Source organism: Pagrus major, chromosome 21, assembly GCF_040436345.1.
Source record: "Pagrus major chromosome 21, Pma_NU_1.0".
Lineage (NCBI taxonomy): Eukaryota > Metazoa > Chordata > Actinopteri > Spariformes > Sparidae > Pagrus > Pagrus major.
Window position 1 is genome coordinate 28,090,669 of NC_133235.1, and position 24,084 is coordinate 28,114,752.

General features: G+C 40.4%; 1 protein-coding gene across 1 annotated transcript; it reads right to left on the bottom strand.

Moving 5' to 3' along the window:
* Positions 1 to 729: 729 nt before the first annotated feature.
* On the bottom strand, positions 730 to 23,492 carry LOC141016355 (integrin beta-1-like). Its single transcript, XM_073490651.1, has 16 exons — positions 23,138 to 23,492; positions 12,545 to 12,611; positions 11,491 to 11,576; positions 9,030 to 9,252; positions 8,757 to 8,927; positions 8,410 to 8,648; positions 8,129 to 8,284; positions 7,823 to 7,918; positions 7,597 to 7,686; positions 6,958 to 7,098; positions 6,410 to 6,612; positions 6,001 to 6,239; positions 5,682 to 5,904; positions 5,318 to 5,550; positions 4,980 to 5,146; positions 730 to 2,030 (listed from the first exon to the last, which is right to left on the bottom strand). The coding sequence occupies exons 2-16, from the start codon at positions 12,609 to 12,611 to the stop codon at positions 1,965 to 1,967; spliced, it is 2,400 nt and encodes a 799-aa protein (XP_073346752.1). The 5' UTR covers positions 23,138 to 23,492; the 3' UTR covers positions 730 to 1,964.
* Between the last annotated feature and the right edge of the window lie 592 nt (positions 23,493 to 24,084).

Genomic DNA, 24,084 nt, shown 5'->3' on the forward strand with positions numbered 1-24,084 from the left:
AATCAAGTGAAACACTAAAACATCCTGATATTCCTAACTCATTTTGAGTAGTGTAAATGAAGAGTCTTTTGGTTTTCCAAGTGTTGGTTGGATTAAAATAACCCAACTTTGGGTTCTGGGGAATCATGATGAGCATTTTTCAACATTTTTGACATTTTATAGACTACAAGCCTGTTTTCAGATGGACTGCTGTAACTCAACAGATGCCATGCTCTCCTCAAAACATTAAAGGGGCTCTATGTAACAATTTACACGTATAATTCCCTTTTTTTAATGATAATATTGTAATGTGACATGAAAAGTGAGACCTTCCTGCTTCCTCGACTAACAAAGAGCAACAGTAGCTAACGTTAGTTTAGAAAGATGCCATGCCCTTATTAAAACATTTATAGTCGTGTCAACATTTAGCAAACTCTCTACATCATGGTGAACAACTTCATTTTAAAACTAATACTAGGGATTTTAACAGTCGATTTAGTGCAAGTCATGAGCAAATACAATTTTAACTCTTCTGACAATTCATCTGGTTGATGAACCAACAGTTCCCACTGCTTCCATGCGTCAGGATGAGGAAGGCATGACTCAGTAACCGCTTGCCATCGGTGCTGAGCTTTGTTGAGGGACAAAAGCAGATCATTTGCTTTTAGCTAACGAGACAAACTAAACACATCAGCATGTAGAATAACAAACCCACAAAAATAGTAATTCCACAGTAACATTTTTACAATATAGGGGTAAAATTGTTTTCAATGTTTATTCAATAAATAATTTCAGAAATACAGAATTGCAAATGTGAATGTGTTGAAATAAAAAAAGGCACTTAAAAAGATTGGTGATAGTCGTGTAACCTTTTTTTTCCTTTTCTTTACAAAACCCAAATATTCTAGAGATGTGGAGAGCGTTCCCTTACCACTGATCTTTAAAACTTAATGACATTATCACCATTTCTTTTCAATAAAAAATGTTTGATCGAGGCACCACGAGAGAGTTAGGTGGAATTACTGACATATAGGAAAAAAGTGGGACCCATCTCCAATTCATATCCTACAAATAAAACATTTCAACATAAGCAAAATTTAGTTAGCAAATAAGGCAGGTTTGCGTGTATTTGGCATTGCTGTGAAGAATTAAGGACCTGAGTTGGCTTTAAATTAAGCAAGTAAAACCTGGAGCCAAACAGTAACACTACTGTACACTGATGTCCTTTACTCTAGAAAGGCAAGAAAATATCTTTTCTAGACAAAGATACATTTCGATTGATTGTTCAGATGGATTACGTCATTCAGAAAAACGCACACAAACGCCTTCAATCCTGTTCTGTGAATACATATATGGCTTAACACAGAAACCAAAACATACTGTACACATTTCATTGCTACCGCTCGGCCAACTGGCGCTACGCTTGAAGAGTTTCAATCCAGAGACATTTAAAAAAGAGTCAAAATGATTACAGACACAGTAAGACCTTTGCTCCGACAAATCAGTATTAAAACCTTCTGTGTTTTTCTTAAACATCGGCTGATAAGGTTGCCGTTATTTGGAGAGGAACCCTTCATTTGTTGCCCATTATCAACATCCAACTCAACCGTCAACAAAACACTGATGGCTTGATGGTTCTATATAAAAAAAGGCACAGCTAGGCTTTCCGTTACCTTGCCAGTCCTGTGGCGGAAAAACTACAATTCAGTTCAACGCATTCTCTCAAGTTCCGCAGAGGAAAATAAACAAAACAAAACCCCACATTTACACAGACTGTACACATTTCAGAAGATGCATAGAAAATAAAAACACGTTAGTAAAACAAACTGACATAGTGGCAAAATGCATCGCTATCATTTGGTGACTACAACAATAACAACAACAACAACAAACAAACAGTGAGAGCATTATAAAACCCGCCCCTCCCGTCCAAACAGCCCGGACTCTTTTCCATACAGTGTTGTCACGATGAAGGCTGAGCTCCATCACTTGCCCTCGTACTTTGGATTGACGACAGTTGTTACGGCACTTTTGTAGATCGGATTCTCACCCTGAGAAACAGAAAAGAACAAGCGTCAGTACAACAGATCTTAAACGGAGTGATCAGGATAACAAATCACAGCACTTGTCAAGCTTTTTGTGATGTCACAGTAACACAATTTCAATAGCAGTGAACTCTACAATGATTAATTCATACAGTATAATAGCAAACAAGAAAAGCCTGCGGGGAGGGTGTGGTCACACTGTCTCTCTCACCACTCGGCTGGTTGTGACAGTTTGGTCAAACATGTTATATGAGCTGGGAGCTGACAGTTGCCCTGGTTTTAGCTGCTTAAGTCTGACTGCTGCAGTCGACTGTGAAGTGCCACTCTGTCAACTCTAATCCTTAACGGCGACAATCTACACATAGCACACTGACGTGGAGTTGGTTTATACAGAACACATATGGAAAAGTCAGGCAGACGCTGTACAGAGTCAGCCACATTTTAGCCCCAAACTGGGTGTCGACTAGTTTTACAATCTGGCTGAATTTCTGCCAGATCAGTTGTCGTTTCAAATGCAGTTTGAGGTCACGATGCCTTAATCATTTCTTAAATGAAGAACAATTTGGCTCTTGAATGATTGGTTAGATTTCTAGCAGGTCAGAGATTTTGGTCAGATGTCAGAAGTTTGAGCAGTCTCACGGTCTGAGTTCCCTCCTGGCTTTTATCTAAAGATCCTTTGTAAACTGTTGTAAACTTGTTTGAATAGTCAGAATTTAAGTAACACTGCCTTTCTTGCTTTTTGTCAAAATTGAGGACAAACGGACTCGGATTTCATGTTTACGCTCAGTCTGTGCTTTAGGTCATGGTTGGTCACTTGATCCATACTATGTGAGCATAAAAGGTGATTAAAAACATGTAGCTCGGGTTAACACGACATCCAACATTAATAAACATGTAGCGTCTGCACAGCTTTAAAGGGTTTAATATTTATCCACACTGTCACTGGATTTTTGCAGTGCTGATGAAATAGTACTGAAACTGTGGTTAACACGACTACATTAACTGAACTGCATATTGTCATCTTCACTTTTGTATTTGAAATTAAGTGCAGTTCACTAAAGGTAGAGAGAGCATAAATTAGCATTCTTTAGCTTACAGTGTCAGAAAGCAGTTCAGTAAGTAGTGGTTATCAACTACTAATGAGTGTAAGGTGATTTTATACCCAATATTTGTTGTTTACAGTAATTATGACGGAGAGGGGAGGTGAAGAGCACAGCCAAGAACTGTCAACCACACTAAAGTCCCCATAATGAGGTGATAAAGAGAACGGGGCACAGTGTTTAATATTTCTCTATTTTCTCAAAGGTTTTCCTCAAAGTAGTGTAACTAGATCATACGGATATTCTTAAAAACTCTGCTTTTCAAATGCTTTATTTAGCTTAAGGAGGAGGGGACATGTAATCCTATATATAATCTAATAAATTCAGATATCACCAAATTGAAGATATGTGGATTTCACTGGAGAGCAACATATACGACTATGCATTAAATATAAGGAGTAGGATCTACATTAGAGAAAAAAAGTTGGAATAAAAAAACTCGTTTAGTTAGTTGTTAGTTTGTTACTACTAACAAGTTGTTCACCTGGGAATTTTATCAATAACATCAAGGTAAAAACCCAACACATCACACCAACTCTAGTAACAACCACTTGCCATCAGTGGGTAACCATGCTAATTTCATAACATGCAGACACCAAACCTTTCATTTAAGTCAAGGTGTAACTTGACTCTCTGCACAGAGAAAACAACATGCAAGTACACACTGCCAACAGGTGATACAAACTTTGACCTAAAGAGCGGCGTCTTTATTCCCATAGCTGGGATTCTGGAACTGGTTAATAGGACTCTTGTAAATGGGGTTCCCTTGCTAACATGGAGAAGGAGAGGGGGAGATGAAAAGAGAAGAAAAAGAAAAGAAGAGGAGCAGGAAAAAAAGAGGTGTAAAGGGCAGACAAAAGTATGCAGGGAAATGTTCAGCACAGAGCAGAAAAGGCCAGAAAGTATAGTCAAAATATTGTTGTATTGCTATGCTCACCATTTCTCAACAGTTATTTCCTTTTTTCATCTACAACAACAACACGGTCAGTACCGGGGAAAATTTCTACTCAAGATTCATTTTCTGTTTAAATAGTGGGTTATTTCTTATTTCCAGTAATATGGGATTCATTACATTTCAGTATGATATCTTTACTTTTAAAATCCTTTCATATTGTTTTGTTAAACTATACTTGATATACCATCAAAACTAAAATAAAACAAAAAAATGGAAAACCTCTGGCACAAAAGCTCCCACAAACACTGCCTGTGATGAATGCTTGTCTCCTCCCCTCAGCCCATAAACACTGCTGCTGTGACTTCCACACTAGTGGAGTTTTCCATCAGTGGTCACCCAGCAGTTCTCTTCTCTGCTTCATTGCCTTTTATGGTCGTGCAGTTGTAGCATGTGGACAGTGAGAGGCAGCACTGTCAGCTGAGGGGAAGGCCGCTCCCTCCGTGAATGAAGACTAAACAAAACTGCATTGAGGTAGATTAAGGACAGACTGAGGGCCACAGAGCTGAAGGTGTGGTTCAGATCAGGGATCCTCCACTTTCATCTGGTTTAAATCGCTTTTCTCTTTACGCACCTTGTTGACGTTTTTCCTGCTGATTATTTCACATGTTGAACTACAGAACTGACATCCACAAATGCTCTGATTAATGCATTTTCATACAGTTAAAGAGATGGAAAGTCTGAAATAGATTCCAAGCTGATCCTTTTCATCATTAAGGATATCCAGAATACTTTTTCCCCCCAAGAAAGCATTCTTATCTTAATACCAATATGCATCTGAAATAACACCAGCTGGAAGGCTTCAGGTAAACACCATCTGAACTGTTGAAAAGAGCAAAGCCTGCGCCCCAGATAAAGTTCCCACGGCTTATCACTCCAGGTTTTCTACTGTGACTGACTTACCGTGTCCCACTTGGCATTCATCTTCTCCTTCTCAAACTTGGCAAACTCTCGGCGGTCGTGGATGATCATGAGCAGCTTCCAGATAAGCAGCAGGGCGAGGCCGATCAGCACGATGCCCGCTACCACACCGGCCACGATGGGGATGATGTCAGGTCCTGCCGGGCACTCTAAAACACAGAAAACAAATGAAATCCATTAATGAAGTTCATGAAAAAATATCTTAAATGACAAGATAGCCCAGTTTCAAAATATAAAGTGTTTGTCTTTGACTAATGGCACTTGCTGTCTGGTTTTCATTTTGGAAAACAATTAATGCGAAATGCGCGGTCCAGTCATACCCGGTGTTTCCACCACGAAGACCTCCTTGGTCTGGTTCCTGATGGCATAGGTGTAGTAGAACCAGCAGTCGTTTTCGTCACGCTGTTTGCAGTGAGTCAGAGGGTAGCTCTGGTCTGTGGGCTGGGGAAGCTTATCGCGATCCTTCACCCTGTTCATATCGAAGTAGTGGCAGTCCTGTTCACATGTATCCTTCTTCTCACCGGTCCCGAATGCTTTGCATTGCACACAATCTCTGTGAAAAAATAGATGGAGTATTGATTCTTTCTCCGCTTTGCATTCTATTCAGTAGAGTCTCAGCATACATTGGTAGAAGGCAGAAAAACCTCTTCTAGTTCTAGCCATGCATGCGAGCTTCAGACTCACTTGTGTTCAACACAGACGCCGGGGCAGGTGGGACAGATCTCACAGGTTGGACCCTGGAATTTGGGGTCGGTACATTTGCAGATTCCACATTCACAACTACCGCGGCCGTTACAGATCTGCCCGTTCTTGGCGAGGCAGGTGGAAGTCTCCAGGGAGCAATCGCAGGCGCTACCTGTGTAGTTGGCGTCACAGATGCACTTCCTGCATTCACAGCGCCCATGTCCTGGTAAAGCATAAACATTGACAAATGTTACCACAGAGTTAACAATAAAACTGCAGCAAGTCTTTTCAAAATATTGTATTTTTTTTGTATCCTCACCTCCACAGAGCTTGTTGTTAGAGCGATCACAGTTGAAGTTGTCGCACTCACAGTACTTCCCGCTGTAGATCTCTGCAGGATTCTCCCGCTTCTTACATTCGCAGGTGCCGCAGACACAGTCACCGTTGTTGCTGCAGATATCTGTACCGTTGTCTTTTCGGCAGTTGGCATCCAAGTCCTCAGTCCGCACTTCGTCTTTGCTGCACTCGCAAAGACGCCCAATACGTCCCTCGTTACACCTGACAGAATATAGGAGGTCCAACTCTTCAGTAATAATATGTGTCATCAAAGTCGAACATTATCAGCAGAATAAAATTCAACACTTCAGAAAAAGTATACTAAATGTTTGGGGGACAAGTACTTCAAGACCAGAACACTGGTCTGAATAATGTATCCATGTGAATCTTACTTGCAGGCTCCACACTCGAAGGTCCCATTGCCGTCGTGGCACTTCTTGCTTTCGGGCTCTCCTTTGCTGGCACACTCACAGTTGCAGATGAATTTCAGAACTATCTCCACCTCTTCGTTGAAGCCCAGCGGTTTGATTTTAATGGTCTCAGTCTTGCCATGAGTTGGACACTTCTGGGATTCAACGGAAATCTTGAAAGACACCTGGAAACCAGAGGAGAGGTTATAAGGTCATTAAAACTATTAAGGAGGTTGCCTTGAAGTGTTATTGTTCCAGTATTAGCTTGTGATGTGTTTTTCATTATTGTTTGTTTTGAAGTGACTTTTTTAGATTCAGAAAGAAGGACATCTTTACCAGCTTCATACACAGAAACAGACTATAGTGTTACTATAAAGTAACACTGCTGCCAGTTAACGAGCACTTCTCCTGTTGTGGTGACAATGCTTTTCCCCGCTTTGCTATCTAGGTTCTCCAAGACCTGAGATGTTTTTTCAGTTGTATCTTTTTCACACACGCACACAAATTGCAACAGAAAGGATCACGTGTACCTCGTCCCCGATGGAGATGTTGGAGCACTTCCTGCCGTTCTCCCCTGTTCCCTCCACACCGTTCTTACAGATGGATTTGTAGGTGATGGAAACTCCCTCAGGCTGCTTGCTGTTTTCCAGAATGACCTCAGATGACAGAGACTATCCAAAGCAAGAGGGATCATACAGTCACTATAAGCTCTAGTTTTATGGCGACAGAAGTGCACCTGTGCATAAAAACACGTTGATCAAAACAGATCCCAGCTGGATCCCAGAAACCCAGCTGCTAGTGAGAGACTTTACAGTGCATCGTCTCAATAATATGCATGTTATGGAGGGGCATGGTTAATGTAACCTAAATGTGTGCATAGTATAGTGAATCACGGGGAAAGTACCTTCAATTTCTAACCTTGAATTTGTCTTGGCAAAACTCTTTCAAGTTCATAACCTGCTGTGGTTGATTTGTTTTAATCTTTATTTACTGAGGAAAAAAGGATGTAGGACATTTTCCCACAGGACTGATGCAAAATTGTGTGCAAAAATGTCTAACATTGTAAAACAAACCAAGTATATATGATGAAAAGTAATCAAATTAAAATTAAAAGTTATTTCTCAATGCAAGGACAGACAGGCATCATGTGAATGTGCAGTTGGACTCACGTTGTAAGCATCAATAATGAGTTTGATCACGTTGCTGGAGTTGGAGGACAATGTGCCAACAGCCGACTTAGGAATAAGATTTTTCAACTCCTGAAAGAGACACAAAGGTCAAAGGTAAGAACAGAGTGAACAACTGGTAAATATGCATCTTTCGTTTGAATTATATGTTGTAAATTAAAAACTAAACATTTTCATGATAGTTAAAATGTTACAAGCAGAAGTTCACCTTGTACACAGGCTGGAATTCCTCGGTGACAGCAAAGATGGTCTGGATGTTGTGGTCACTCAGTTTCTGAACTAAATGGGCGATGGAGGGGTAGTCCTATTAAACAATTCAACAACCCAGGTAGAGAAAAAAAACACACATACTTATTAATAAAAGCACAATTAGGCTGTCAAATAAAGGAAAAACTTTTCATCAAGAAGAAATTGAGACAATAAGTAAAAGAAAGTCAAGTTGAAAACAGCACACATGCTCAGTCAACTCTCCCTGGATACATTATGCATTTTAAATAAATGATAAACTACACACATAGTAGTGGCTCATGGTGTACATGTTGTTCTCCAGGTGACACTTCCCATCGTTGGGCAGGACGATGCCGCCAAGTTTGCCGTCTCCAGCAAAGTGGAAACCAGCATCAGTGGAAAACACCAGCAGACGGGTCACGTTCCTCCAGCCGATTTGCTCCTGGGAAGAAAAACAGAGCCGTCTTGTTATGTTATTATATAATATTTTACACATTTACAACTCACTCTGGCATAAATAGAGTTAAATGGCATTACACATGGAAAAGCTCTTCAGCCTCCTCTTACCCCACAGACGGCCACCTGCATGATGGCATCAAAGCCCCCCTCTGGAGAGTCCAGGTTTCCTGAGATCTGCTGCTGACTGACCAACCGATTGAACTCGTCTCCCTTGTTTGTCAGCTTCAGGACGTTCTTATAGCTGAAGGGGCTGGTACAGTTCTGGTTCCCTGTGCAGGGGTTGATGAGCCTGGCTGGTGTGGTGCTGATGTAAGGCATGACTGTCTTCTCCACAAATGAGCCGAAACCTAAAAAGGGAACGTATTTTATTCAGGATTGTAAAAATATTTGGAACAATAATAAAAAAGCTTTTCTGTTGATTATTATGCTTTTATTTGGGGTTGGGTTTTGCTTACCAATCCTGAAATCTGAGGTAATCTCCTGCATTTCCCTCATGAGGTCAGTCCCAAGGTTCTTGACATTTTCCAAATCGTCTTTCATGGAGAAGGAGAGGTCCATAAGGTAATACAGGTCGATGGGGTAGTCCTCAGCACGCTTGAATTTCAGATCAAAAGTCTGGGGCTCACCTTAAGGACAAAAATAACAATTTTGTGTGGAATTTAATTTACTGTTATTCACACAGATGGTTTGCTGTGATACTCTCAATTAAAGACTTGTTGGATATTTACCAGTTCTGAGTGTCAGGGTGAGTTTCTGGGGCTGGATCTGGGTGATCTCCTCAGGGGTGAGTTTCTCAGCCACATCCTTCTTGCGGTTGGTGACAGGCTTGTTTATATCGATGTCAATGCTTCCACGTGGGTTCTCAATTTTGGCCACGGCACAATTTCTCTTCTTCAGGGACTCCAGATCATCACAGCGAGCCGACTTGGATTCACCCACAGTGAGGAAGGTCTGTGAAATAGCACGAGAAGTTTTTGTGAGGATCCAATTCAACATTCCTAATTAACTTCCTACATAGTGTTTTTTTGTATTTTCAACTGATTCAAATTCCTACAGACAAAAATATAGGATCATTTTTTTCGGTGATGTAAGTGCAGAAACATCTGGAAAGGTCCTGTAAATGTAAAGGAATTTGTCTTGCTGGGACTAGCGTGTAGAAACATGTTGACAAACTAGCACAATAAAACAGTACATGACAGTACGACAGGACTTCACATAAAATCCACTGTCACTTTGACAGACTGACAGACTTAGTGAGTAGAGATTTTGGGGGGAAATGGTGGCAGAAGTAAAAGTTTGTTCTGTTTTGGTGATATTTCAACAACAAGTCATTTATATCTGCAGCAGAGAGAATTTCCAGGATCTTTGACATGAAGTTAAATAGCATTGCAAATAAAAATGAAGCCTTGGGAATAAATCTTCTGTACTTTAAAGAAACGTAGCTTCCTATACCAGTGCTCCTGCTGCTTCTCCAAACTGGGGTTGTGCTGACCGCCATCTACTCTAATTAATACCCTGACTATGGATGAGTATGTCATATAACCCCACTTAAAAAAAAAGACCAAACTATCCCTTTAACTGTCTGTTCTTTAAGCCATTGTTCTTGGGCAGCAGGAGATGAGAATGAACAGATGACTGGGAATCCTGGCTAACAGTATATATTGGATGCACATGATATCCCACAAGGCATAGTGGTGGAGAACTTGAGACAATGAACACAGTCAAAACAAAAATAGTTCTTTGACCTAATTCTTCCATAACCACATGACCCACAAAGGCCTTTTTTCCCCTCCCCTGCATCTCGTCATACACATCAGATAAAATGTGTTTGAAAGTTTGAAAACCACAGAGTAGAAAGACACCTATTGTTCTGAAGATGATTGAGATCATGGGGTGAGTAAAAGTAAGAACGTACAAAGAGTAGGTGAGAAATGATCAAAAGTCAATCTCAATCATACAGGAAATAGTGTACATAATGTTGTCAGCAGTGGGCAGCAGACACAACAACGTTCATAGTTTTCATCCGGGCAGTGAAATCAGATTGTAAAGGTGCCATAAACTTTGTTTATGGAGTATTTACGAGTTGTTCTTTAGTGCTATTCCTTCATGATTTTTGGTTCATTTTGAACATAAAATGCCCTGTAAACATAAGATCAATCGAATGTACTTCAGCGCTGCAGATAAGCATCACCTTTTCTGGTGAAAAAGCAAAGCAACCAAACATGACTGGACTTAAACTTGCAGTAATGTTGTAATGTCATACGCTCACGGTTAGATAGCAGTGAGTGAGCTGTCTGATAGAGAAGTACAGGCAAGATTTAACAGGAATGCAGCTCTGTCTCGACAGATGCCCAATGACAAAAACACCAAACTCTGGGAGATGTTTTTTTGTTGTTCACCACAACACATTCTAAGAAATGAATAAAAGTACTTCACAAACATTTATTGCATAGAATGCTATAACATATGTTTGTGATGCACTTTGTAGCCTTCACACTGTACTGTACTTACATACGTGCTGTTAATGGATGAACAAACATTTTATTTTACCCGGCAGGACAAGAAGCAGCAGCACTCAAGTTTACAATTAATGAAGTCGTTGTGGTTTACTTGTCTTTGGTCAAAAGGCAAGAGACAGCAAGTCTCTTTAATCTCTTAACTCTCTAGTACTACTCTCCATTTGTTTGTACATGTACTTATAGGGTAAGTACAGTTTATGTGCATGTATACATAGAGATTTATCTAGTTGTATACACAGTTAAGATGGCAGTGAAATTCAAGAAACAAGTAAAAGTGTTTCCTCACTTTATGAATACCACCTCCTTTTCAGATTAATGAACACAAGTACATAATAATATTTTGTCCTTCCTGCAAATCAAAGTATCCGTATGTTTTTGTGTGTTTTTAATAGATCTAAGTGGGACTCCAGTCTGGTCCACGCAGACTTTTTGAAATGCTGGAGCTGTCAGAGTTGACACTGTTAAAATGTATTCTTTATATTTATTACAGATTGCATCATTCCATGCACAAGATGATGACTACCAGCTGTGTTTGCACAATTCAACTGTTAAGTAACGCTGCCACACAAATCACAGAGGAGACACTGAACTTGCCACACCCACAGATTAAGATTTCAAGATAATTTTTCTTTCATGAGATAAAATACTTTGCTGATGTGATTCAACTCACTTCATCTGCGCACCATCCGCACGACTCCGCGACCTGGATGCATTCCCCACATGACTGTGCGTTCGCCTTGATGCATATGCTCCCCTCTGTAAGAGACAACAAAACTTATTTTAGCCAAGATGACAAAACAGAATTTCCATTAGTTCACTAACTCAAACCAGCTTCAGTGCTTGGCCGCAAATCACATCCCCTTTCCAGTTCAGAACATTGAGTCATGCTGAGAAAAGCTCTAGGCAGCTCCCCAAGAGATGACTTCACCTTGTAAAAAAAGCCTCCCACCACTAGCTAAAAGGACCCACATAGTCATTAAACCATGAATGAGGAATACAAGATTTGTAGGGCAAAGTAGATAAAAGCATGCTGAAGAGCACTGTGCTTAAGAAACTGAAGTCTAAAACAAGAGTGCATGGAACGACCGATATCAGGGAAGATACCGATACAGATTATTAATAATCAAGGAATAAATAAACAATATTTGGAACTGATATACATTTTCAGTGAAAATTAAAATTACAAGTACAATTTACAGAACTTCTGTACTTTTAAAAAGGTACATATATCTTACTTGAGTATTTCCATTTTCTTTTACTTTACTTTCTGTCCAATACTGTACTTTTTACTCCACTACATTTATTTTAGAACATGCTACTTCTTTCACAGATTTAGATTATAAATACAAATCATTTATCAACTATTATGAAGAATTATTATTCATTATTATAGATAAAGCTACCCAGCAGTATGCACCAGTGTGCAAATGCATTTTGTTTTAACTCAACCGACAAAAACAAACAAACAAAAAAACATATTCTGATAATCAATTGGTCAATCCCCAACAGCGAGGGCAACATTTGTCCCAATGCAAGCATGACAACTGAGAAGTTAAACCATGATAATCAACATACACCTCAAGTACAACAATGATCGCTAAGGTGCATTGCACTGGAGGGTCTGTTAACAAAGCTTAAAACATGCTACACTTTGGGTTAGCTAATATTTAATTGTTGAGAAAAATAGAGCAAACTTTGACTAAATGTATGACACTTGTTCTTACCTTGCTGTGCCCAGCTGCCAACAAGGACTGCTGATAACGTTGCTATTAAAAGTAACCGCAGATCCATCTGTAGCAAGACAAATAAAAAACCTCAGTGTTGGAAGCTGAAACCAGGAGAAACATCAACATGAAAGAAATATAACAACATTTAATGCTCGACACATTTTTCCAAAGTCAGTCAGACTTCTCTGTATTCATTCCTCCTACGTGCACACATGAAGAAAAGTTTGTTTTTGTTGTCAGCTGATCAAATATTTACATTTCTCTATGTGACACAGCTGCACAGTGGACACTTCAAGTTCGCCTACATGTAAGTTAGTAAACACTTAGAGAAACTTTTCAACTACCAAGTGCACCATTAACATAGATATCCCCCCTTGAAAAAGGTTCTCATGGCCTGGTGACTCTTAAAACAGTAGTGTTCATTTTAATGAGACCACCTGAATGAAAACATTTGGGTTAAAACACACTCTATAATGTTGTCTTCCCAACACCTATCATGCCGTGTGTGTTAAGGCTCCATTCTCCCGCTGAGGTGAAATACGTCAGTTACCGTTAGGCAGCAGAGAGGAGGAGCAATTTTCATTTTCCCTATTCCATATATGGAGGAAAGATTTGCCCACAGTCAGCTGGCTTCAGCTGTTACAAACCACCGTATTACATACTTGCTTTCTGACTGCGGTTTGGAAACTTTCATGCTGTTATAGGCCTACATACAGGTAGGTGGTTATCTTGACAGGGCATGTCAGATAAGACTCGACACGGGAGACAGAGGAAGATAGACAAGCTTCAGAAGAAGTAATAAAACCCTTGCGTAAATGAGAGAATAGTCAGTTACACTGGAACTGTTTGGTCTTATCCAAAGTGACTCATAATGAGTCTAACAGCAGACTTGTAACGACTGTAACAGAGCAGCAGCAGAGGCTTTAATCCTAAAATGACCGACATTTCAAGCTGCCACAGAATGCAAACTGAGGAGGAATAACTGTGGTTTATTAAGCAGTCCGATGATGCCTCTCCACCACAATCACTGAGCAAAGCTGCTAAACATTAACCAACCAGCTACAACACCAAAAACAGGACTAAAGAAAGATCTAAAGAAAAATCTTCACAGTGGCTGAAGTTTGTTAGTTTGTCCGCTACTTGGAAGAGGTCCTTTACTAAGCAAGTTTTGTGCAGGAAAAAAGTCAAGTTAAGATCACAACTCCATAGCAGGAAACAGAGAGAAGACATAGTAAGTTCATGTATGTGTGTGTGTGTGTGTGTGTTGCCATATTTGGTGAGGCTGCCTCATCCTGAACGTCTGCCATTCCCCACAACTCCAGTGACACACTTCCTTGACTGTCTGCCCAAACCCCAAACTTAGAAAGTCTGTGTATTTACCCCAGTAAAATATACATAGGAAATCAGGCAGTGTCTCTAAGTGAACAGCTGTGTCCCAAAATAGCCAATTTAGAAATTCTACAAATGGCAATGGATAAAAGTGCTATTTATATTTCCGCTAAACAAGAAAGGACATTTTTACAGTCGACTATGAGAGAAGTAGAGTCAAAACTGGTGGCTGTACATCATTCAGTAGATGCTCTCTGAAAAGCTGTAATATGTATGCTGCAATGCTGTGGGTCAGAGGGTACAGGCTTCTACAAAAAGAAAGCCACATCCTGTGAAAACAGGCCTAGTGGGCAACATAGCGACTTAAACGCGAGTTTCCCATAAGTGCTTTAGTGATAGTTATACTTCTGCGGGAAACAGAGTCAGCAAAGCATGTTAGATAAAAAAAAGCCAAACTGAAACATTTGGAGAACAGCGTGAGACTCATAAAGTATGACATGTGACAGAAACAGACTATAATGTTTATTTGAATTTTTAAAATGCCTTTTAACAGCTGGCCACAGGGCAACATGTGGGAATTATTTTCTGTTGACTTTTTTCTGTAGATCAGTAAGAATGGTTCCTTTTAAACATACCTGCTAACTAAAACTCTGACACAAAGAAGGACTTGTGGCAAGATGGACAAAATCTTCAACACGCAACATAGCCAGCGAGATGCTTCATAAAATTAAAGCAAGCTACACTATTAGGGCTCCTCCCCAACATTCCTGAAGACCAGCTTTGTTTACCGCACAGGGGGTTGGCCTGCACAGGGCTGCAAATTGCAGAGAGCTGACAGATTGGGAGGCATTCGGAGTCTCCAAGGCCTGTGTGCCACAAAATGGCATTAGGGAGGCATGGGAACACCCGGAGCATCATAACTTTGAGCAACAGGCTTGCTTAATGAACTATTTCAGACACCTCCCAAAAAAATCTTCCTTTAACTGATCTACTTGTCTTTATTTACTTCTTCATTGTTACCACAGCTCTCGGGGAAATTAATAAAAGATATTCATGAAGAATCTTACTTCCTTTTCAGCTCCAAAGCATTGAGGACGGTTGATTATGGCCGCTTGAGGAGGAGACTTCAATGGTTCAATAGAAATGGCGGGACATAAAAGTCTGTGCTGCTTCCACCCAGTGAACGTCACAGCTGATAAGAGCTGATAGCAACGTCCGGCAGACACAGACCGATGGCCTCGTCTATAAACAAGACTGTGAAACATGATAAAAGAAAGCCAACTAGTGTGTAGTGAATTCTGCAGAGAGAAAGGGGTCAAAGAAGTGTCTCGGTTACTTTCCAGTCAGTTAACAAGTATACATACTGGTCTGTGTTCACCACACAGTGTGGCATCTCGAATCAATAATCCCCTTCACACACTGGACTCCTCTAGCAAAAGTCGGTCTGGGTTTGTCACTCAACTAGTACTGCAGCTAACGATTATTATCAATGTTGTTTAATCTGTTAATCGACAATTCATATTAGAAAATGGTGACGAATGTTGATCAGTGTTTCCCAAAGCCCAAGATGACATCTTCAAATGTTTTGCTTTGTCCACAACCCAAAGATATTCAGTTTACTGCCACAGATGAGTAAAGAAACCAGAAAATATTAACATTTGCTGCGTTTTTTCATGAAAAAAAAAATACTCAAACGGATTCATTTATTGGTTGACAACTAATCGATTAATAAATAAAATTGTTGCAGCTCTACACTCAACCTTTTACTGTCTCTACAAGGACACCACATTACCTCCAATGCAACATAATTCCCCTGACAGCCTTTAGAAATTACCCTAATAACTCCTGAACAGAAAAGTACATATCATCTACAAGCTATATCTCATTAATGTCGTGTTTTTAATCCGAACTATAGAGGTACGGAGTTGAACCTGCTGAACTTTATCGGTCCCACAAATCAGCTGATAAAAATCAGTGACAACATGTCATTTCCGTGCTAGCAGTCAGTGTGAACACTTATAGAGGCCAGATACTGTGAATCAATTGGGTAAACGGTCTCTCAAGTCTAAGCTGATGATCATCAGTGGCAGATGACTAAGTGTTACATGACGAATGAAAACACAACTGACAAAATGTTTAGAAACTCACACGATATGTTTCTTACTTTTCTTTTACAAAGTCTGAGTCTAATCATACTCCTGTTTTAACCCCTCTCTCTCTCTCTCTCTCCATCGTCAAGCAGAAACTATGGCCTATGAGTCGTCGCGATGACAAACCTGAGAGCCTAATATTTAGAGTAACGGGAGCACACCGCGTCGAATCATGACTTTGTATGGTCAGGCTGGAGAAGACAGAGACGACACATACTTTGTGTTCGGGGATGCTCAATGTTAGCGTCATTTCATTTTTCATTAATCATTCTATGTCTGTTAATAATGACCAGAGCTGCTCGGCTCTCTCCAATACAACTTGCTATGTAAGAGCATACACACTAATAAAACCTTATTCCAATGTAACAGGTTTAAGATTTTTAGGAATAAAATTGTCCCCAAATTTGAAAAAGACCAGGAAACTATCTAACTACTAACTGATCATGGGATTCAATCTTTTTTTTTAAAGATTCTCTCATTTCAACTCTGTAAATAGGAAAATATGAGAATGTGACGAAACGAGACATTTCCGACCAAAACTGCAAACTAGACAACATCTGCTGGGTGTAACAGTGGCTTTTTTGACCTCTCACTCGCTGCCTACATCCTCAAATACAGTTATGGTGGCTGATTGTTTAAATCCAAATGAATCAACGTGTCCAAATCAAACCTGCCACAACAGCACAGATGATGTTAATCCATTGTCTTCTGCTTTTCTGTTGAGTAGTCTGAATGTAAACACTACCTGCTTGCTGAAAACCAATACAATAAGCCCAGTTTTCAACACAAGCTGTGTTGAAACAGACCCAGACAAATGTTTTATCAAGAATTTCTTCCAACAGCTGCTGGGAAGAGCAGACTGAAACTCAATCCTCCACGACGCTCCTTGTTGTGGTCCACTGGCTGCCATCCGTCTCAGACAGGTCAGAGGCGATTTGATTCAATATACTGTCTTAAAGCAGGCCTCAGGGACCAGAGCCACACTGTCTGATGTAAATTCACGGAGAGCATTCCTCTGCCCACACATGATGAAGCTGCGTTGATAATAATCAACTCCGTTTGTGACATCTCCGCCTACTTGATAGTGGCATTCATTCAGTGAACGAGAGGCCACGCAAAGACATAAATAAGGAAGACTACGATGTGGTAATGTTTGATTCACGAGATACTTTACATCAATGTGATAAAGCTCCTTGATTTCTGGATTTTCTGGATTAGCCAGAAACAGAAATCACCATCTTGTTATTTTGTTCACAAAAAAGGTGCCACTAAGCAGCCAAAAAAATAATAATATTAATAAAAAACCCAAACAGCTCAATTAGTCAAAATCAGGTGGGGATGATGTGGGTTAAAAGAAAAACTCACCCATAATCGGACACGCATGATTCACTCAATGGAGTCTGCATCAGTAACTGTGGTCAGACGGAGTTATGTAGTGGTAAGCGGTCTCCACTTCCTGTAACCGCTCTTGGGGGAAATCCTAGCATTGTGTTTTCCTGAGAGATGTTTCTAATTATTTGTCCACCCCATATCAATGAGGCTACGGAGATTTAATCCTGTCTCGGGTCGGCTTCAGTCACACCTAAAAACAGGAGTTGAACATGAGGGCTTTGACTCAGACTGTGCGGACATGTGTCACCACTGCTTCTTTGTTTATCCCCTTCCTCTGTACATTGACAGTGTTGTACTAACTTAATGACTGTCATTAACTCAGGAAACTCACTATTTAAAGTCTGGGGCAGGAGACTTCCTCTCGATGGAGCCACTCACTGAAATTTTGAAAAACTAAGCCTACAGACACAGAACTGGCTTCAGCTGGAAGCAACCAGCAAGAAAGTGTCGGTGTATCTGGTGGTCTTGAGGCTTATATGTGGTGGTCACTTATGTGAAAGAGTTGTATGATCTGACTGAAGAAAGTGTTTATAAACCCTACAGTTTACCTTCCTTCCTGACCCCTCTGTGACTTGTTGCAGCAGCTCGTGCGGCTTTGAACAGACAAGCCTGGTGTTGTCTGAAGGTGCGGCAAGGCACATCTGTGAATGTTTAGTAATCTTTAACAAAGTCCACGTTGAGACTGTGGATGACCACACTTCGACAAACAGGCCTCATAACACTGCTTCATATGGCCGCGTTTATGGTACATGGTACGTATGACAACAGGAAGGAAACTAACATAAAATAAACCATTAGTAATTAATAAAATATGACATTTCTGCTCCTTCCCTCATGTCCACCTCTGACAAATGTCTCATAACGGGAGCAACTACAGCAAGTGTTTCCTGCAGGGTATGTTTAGCGGATGCATAGCTTCCTCTGCTGATCACAAAAATGAGTCAAAACAAATGTGATTTTTTTCAAGTTGTCAGTAAACAAGCAAGTTACATTAGCCAGCAGTACAAACACAAAATAGCTCATGCTCATCGTTCCTCTTTGTGCACGCATCGGGCAAATTAAACTGGAAGGAACTGCAAAAGCTACCACAACTGGTTGCCCACTGGTTCCTTGTTTCATGCATTTAGAGGTTAACCACACTGTGCATTTCTAACCCTGTTTAGCTCTCTTCTTTCTCACGAACAGAGAAGTGACCCAACACCTACATGACATATGTGAACTTGCATGTTGTTGTTTAAATACTGTGTATCATTTCAACACTTCAACTGTATTCATTACTCATACTGACACTATGCAGTATTTCCATTACTGCAGCTTTGTTTGTCTTTGTTACTTCTACATCATTTCTGTATTTTATATATTTTTATCTCACATGACCTAAATGATAAACTGAACATTTAATCGATTATTGAAAGTACTACTATAGTACTTTCTGTCAATCTACAAATCAGTTAATCAACTGACTGTTTCTAAATCCATCCACTTTGCTTTATCCACCAAACTACATAAGACCATGTGTACATTTGGTACACAATGCCAAATAAATCTGCAGCATCTAATGGACAGAATCATATATGATGATCATTAATTGATCCTACAACCAAAAATATAACAGATTAAGGGCTTTTTTATGGCAGATTGTGCCTAAAGTGTGATCACCTCATGATACTGTTTCAACTGGCATTTTATCAACATCGCTGAGAAATGTTTCTAAAAATGTGATTTTGGGAAATCACACAGCTTCACATTTGGCCTCCAAATTGATTATACATACCTCATTAAGCAGCAGAAGAAAAGGGGACGAAAACTCTGTGTCAAATAATACAGTTTTGTGTAATCAAATCATGAATGCTGCACTGAAACACCAAAATCTTCTATGAGAGTCCTGCAAAGTGAAAGGTGGCATTCAACACAAGTCAGCATTGTTCACGCTGGGTGGGTCATCTGGTAGTCCACAAAACGAGTTGGGTACCCATCCCCCCCTGCTCTGTTTGCCACTCGGTCAGCCAGCCGGCCCCCACCTGCCGCTGGAAGTCACAGTCCACTTTCAGTCCATTAGGTCCCCAAACAACACAGCATGAGTCCGCATCCATTTCCTTAATTAAACCACACCCAGACAGCACTTTTCTCTCCAACAGGCTGTTGAAGGATCAGGAAGAACACTTTGCTTCTGACTGCAGACACAGCATGTTTGAAGGAAAAACCCACCCTACGTACAAAAAAATCTCCTCTTTTTAGCGAACAGCTGCCATAAAACTTGATACTGAACTTAAAAGTGCGGTCAAACTAGATGAGTGTTAACAGGTGAGGTCTGTTTCTTTATCCATGTTGCTGTGACAAAGACAAAGCAACTGAACAGGAATGTGGCCGATTTGATGTTCACATTTTGACCAGCTGACATCCAGCTGACTGTAAAAACGGTTTAAAGGATAAGTGGACATTTTTACTGTCCTTTCCCAGAATAATGAATGTTTGGCTGGCATGTTAAGTAAAAGAATTGTCATTTACTTTTTTTTAACTTGCACTTCTTTAAAAGTTTAAGGGAGGCAAAGGGATGCAAAATGCTGTTTGCCTTAAGGTCTATCGGTTAAAATAATCTTGATAAAATTCTTCTACGTGATTCATCAATTGTGGATTAATCATTATCAACCAAGAATCCGACATTACAAGCATGCCAAAAAAGAAGTGAAATCACCGAGCCAAACCCAAAAAAGTAAATGATAACTAAGAGCAAATGTGATCATTGTGACATGCATTAACATGTTTCACATATGTTTTAACATCTAAAAGCCATGTGGAAATCTCCAGATCAAATTGCCATACATGTTTTGCACCCAGCAGATAAAGCAGACCGATTCTGTAAAGAGTTTAAGTTGTTGAAAGAACTGAAAGACCTGTTTGAGGTTCGTCTGTCGTACGGACGAGACCCCGATCTCTCTGCCGTCCCCAGAGAGATGAGATAACGCATTCCTTCTGAACTGGCTCCATACTATGTCGCGGAAAAACTATGTAACTGAAATATGGGGTGCTTTTTCCACTTCTTCCAGACGTGAACCCAGTGTTCACTCAGCCAGTTTCATGACAATTTTGGCCCTTGCAGAAATCCCTACAGTGAAGATTTAAAACGATACCTGGGTTTTTTTTCCTTTAACAGCTGTGCTTTAATAACTCTCTGAGGCTGGATTTCATTTCCATCACCTTATAAAGTTATTTATAAAGGCCTTATAAAGAAGTTATCTTGTCCCCCTTGGGAACTATAGGCTATCATTTTTGACACCTTTGGCTCTGTAAAAGATTAATCGATTAGTTGTCAACATTTATTCACCATTTCCAACATTTTAGAGACCAAACAACCCATTGATTAATTGAGAAAGAACGACAACAGATTAACCGACAATGAAAATAATTGTAAGCTGCAGCCCCACTGATGTTCAACAGAGCAGAGCAGCAAATACTCACATATTAACAGGCTGAAAGTATGACTTAAATGATGAATAGATTATTAAAAAACAAACAATTTTCTATCACTCTAGGAATATATTAATTGAAAAACTGTTTTAGGCACAGTTACTTGCCCCTATTATGTAGGTTTTCTTGTAGTCAGGGGTAAGATAGTCCAGTATTGACCAAAATTACATGACTCGCTCCTATTTTTTTAGAGAGGGTTTTGCTGTTTAGGTACGTCCCATTACCAGCTGTTTCTGTGCTAACAATGACCTAAAATGTACCAGTCAACCTCCTTGTAATCGGCTACATTTCTCAGGTGGTTTGCGAGGACTTCCAACATTTTACCACAGAGGGATGGAGCCATGAGAGCATAATGTTTAAACCTTGATCATATATCATCAAACATACCCCCTCCCACATGCTTCATCCGGCCATCACTGGAAGGCCCGTCACCCATGAGTCATATCTGACAAGTCGGGTTAAAAGGCTTGGTGTTGAGTAACGCTGAATGACCCTTCCAACTGCCCCGGACACTCCTAGCTTCTATCCGAGCTTGGCTCACTGTGTTTAAACGTCACAACAATGTAACTAAGGGAAGTGACTCAGTGATCCACAGGGAGTCTACAGACACGACTCTCCTCATGTCTACAATTACCAAGCCTGGTGTATATTATAAGAATCCATGTGATCTGTACATGCCGTCAGAGATCAAAGACATATGTGTTTTAGCACCTCGATACGCTGCCGTTGCTATGTCATTAAGATGCTGCCTATAAGCCACCACGAGCTAGTAATTAACCCATGGCATTTTTTCCCCCCATCTGGCTAAATGAGGCCTTGCAGCAAGAACTTAGTGAGCACAGATTACTAGTTTAACAAATCCAGTTTCTCCTTGATATACAAGGGAGAGAAAAAAAAAACACCCCCTCAGGCTACAATTCCTTTACAGGAAGTGAGTGAGGGAGACAAGACCAATCCTGTCCAGCTTACTTACATACTGCACAGTCAACAGTCCTGAATCAGAGCTGCGGGCATGGCTGAACAAGAGACTCTTGATTCCGGTTAACCAATATGGCCTACTTTAAGACGCCTAGGTCTTACTGTATCCTCAACCACAAGTTTGTACAGTTCATAATGCAGTTGACCAGACTGGAGTCCAACTGTGGTTTGTTTCAGGACTTTGACTTACAACAGGAAAGTTGTTTGATTTTTCTTTGTCATGTTCAACTTAAATTAGGTGTGAAACTTCTGGCGTAACTTGGACTTGTGTAAAAGACGTCTGCAAATGACAAATACAGACACATGGACCCAAGTGCTTCGACAGCATTCCTCAAGAAAACCAGGCGGTACCTTCACTTTCCAGTAAAGGACAAAAGACATCCTGATTTAGGAGTAGTCAGTATTTCTGAAATCAAGAGGAAGTCCACATCAAGTGCTCTTTTTCTCATGATTAGTGTCACATTTCGATCTTTCTTTTGCATTTACAAGCTTCTATGAAGGGACAGCACCAAAGTTATATTTTTTTATGCGAAAAACGTCAGTATAAAACTTCAAACAAAAGTAAAGTTAGATGAGTAGATGTTAAAGATAAATCACAATAGTCTTGTTAAAAAAAAAAAGGCTGCTATGTCAAACTCTGGCGACTTTAATAAAGCATAGCCCACTGTAGGGCCATTACAGCAACATGACAACAATGCTGAAGTGATCCAACACAACACTTTTAGACAGAAAAGTCACAACAAAATCAGAAAGACACGCGTTTTTATCAGCTTTAAAACAACAAGTAAGATCTGTTAAGCCTCTGAGGTGGTTTTGATTTTCGGTTAAAAGCTACCATGATTAGGAAAAATGGTGTTTATCCAGTTAAGTTACAGATAAATCATAAATGATCCTCTCACCACTCATACTGCCCTCTTCGGTCATACAAAGCGGCTCAATGGCCTACTTTCTGTACAAAGCCCCCACACACACACACACATTAAGATTAATTGAGGGGGCAGACTTGAGGTGTAGGTTTAAATAAGACAACATTTCACGTGTCAAGATACTTAAAAAAGAAAGAAAAGGAAACATACCGTGTAGGAAATAAGCTAACATGACTGTCTTTCGAGCGCTAGCATAGCATAGTTATCGTTATCCACACCCAAAGTTTGCCCCTGAAGACGAGCATTCCTCGCTTCTCCCCTTTTGTCTTTTAGTGTTTTCCAGTCGCCCCAAACGCGACAGACTTTGGTTAAATGTGACAAACGCGGGTTAAAATAACAACACTTACCTTTTCTTGATGTTATACCGGCGTTTCAGTCGGTTTAGAGGAACATCTGCCCCCAGAAAAGTGTCCTCTTTTGACGCTTACTGAGGCGAAGACTAGCTAAAACTGTTATAAGGGTCCGCTTTGTTTTAGTTAATAAACTGCACCGCTGCGACGCGCCGAGTACGTAACGCTTCCTCGCACGGGACGTAAACTGTTACCTTACCGCACTTTTTTGTTCATATATGAAATGTTAAGTAAAAATAGATGTGAGGCGAGGACTCCCCAACCCGCCCGGACACGTTACAGCCGCCACTGGGTCGTTTTTTTAATGCCCCAGCTCGACAGACCTCTTCTTCTTATTTAGACGCCGCCCACACAGGAAGAGCCGCGGCACGTAGAGGGCAAAGGAACGAACACACCGGGGAACGTGAACCCGTCGTCACCTCGGATGTGGCTAACGGTCCCCTGCTCGTAAACACACACACACAGGTGTGACGTGTACAGGTCACAGTAAACAAACAAATAAACAAACAAACATGATCAACACAGAGGAAAAAACTCAGGTAATTAAAAAGATTTAGGTGCACTTATATTTAGAGAGTGGGGTCTAACTTTTAATTTTTCTTAAAGGAACAGTTCACCCAAAAATGAAAATTCAGTCATTAATTACTTTCCCCCACGTTGATGGGAAGTCAGGTGAAGTTTCGTAGCCCACAAAACATTTGTGAAGCGTCCCAGCAAAATAGCGTTGCAGCATTCTCCTAAACAACTGAAGCCGATGGGGACTTGTTTCAAACCCCCCAAAAAAACCCAATAAAATGGCTCCATGCAGCTCATCTGGCTTAGTGCAAGTCTCCGTAAGCCCTGAGATCCCAAACTGTGTTTAAAAAAGATGTTAATCACATCCTCATGTTTGTGCACGCACATCAGGATGGGTGCATGCTCACGCTTTTTAGCTCAGCAGCTAC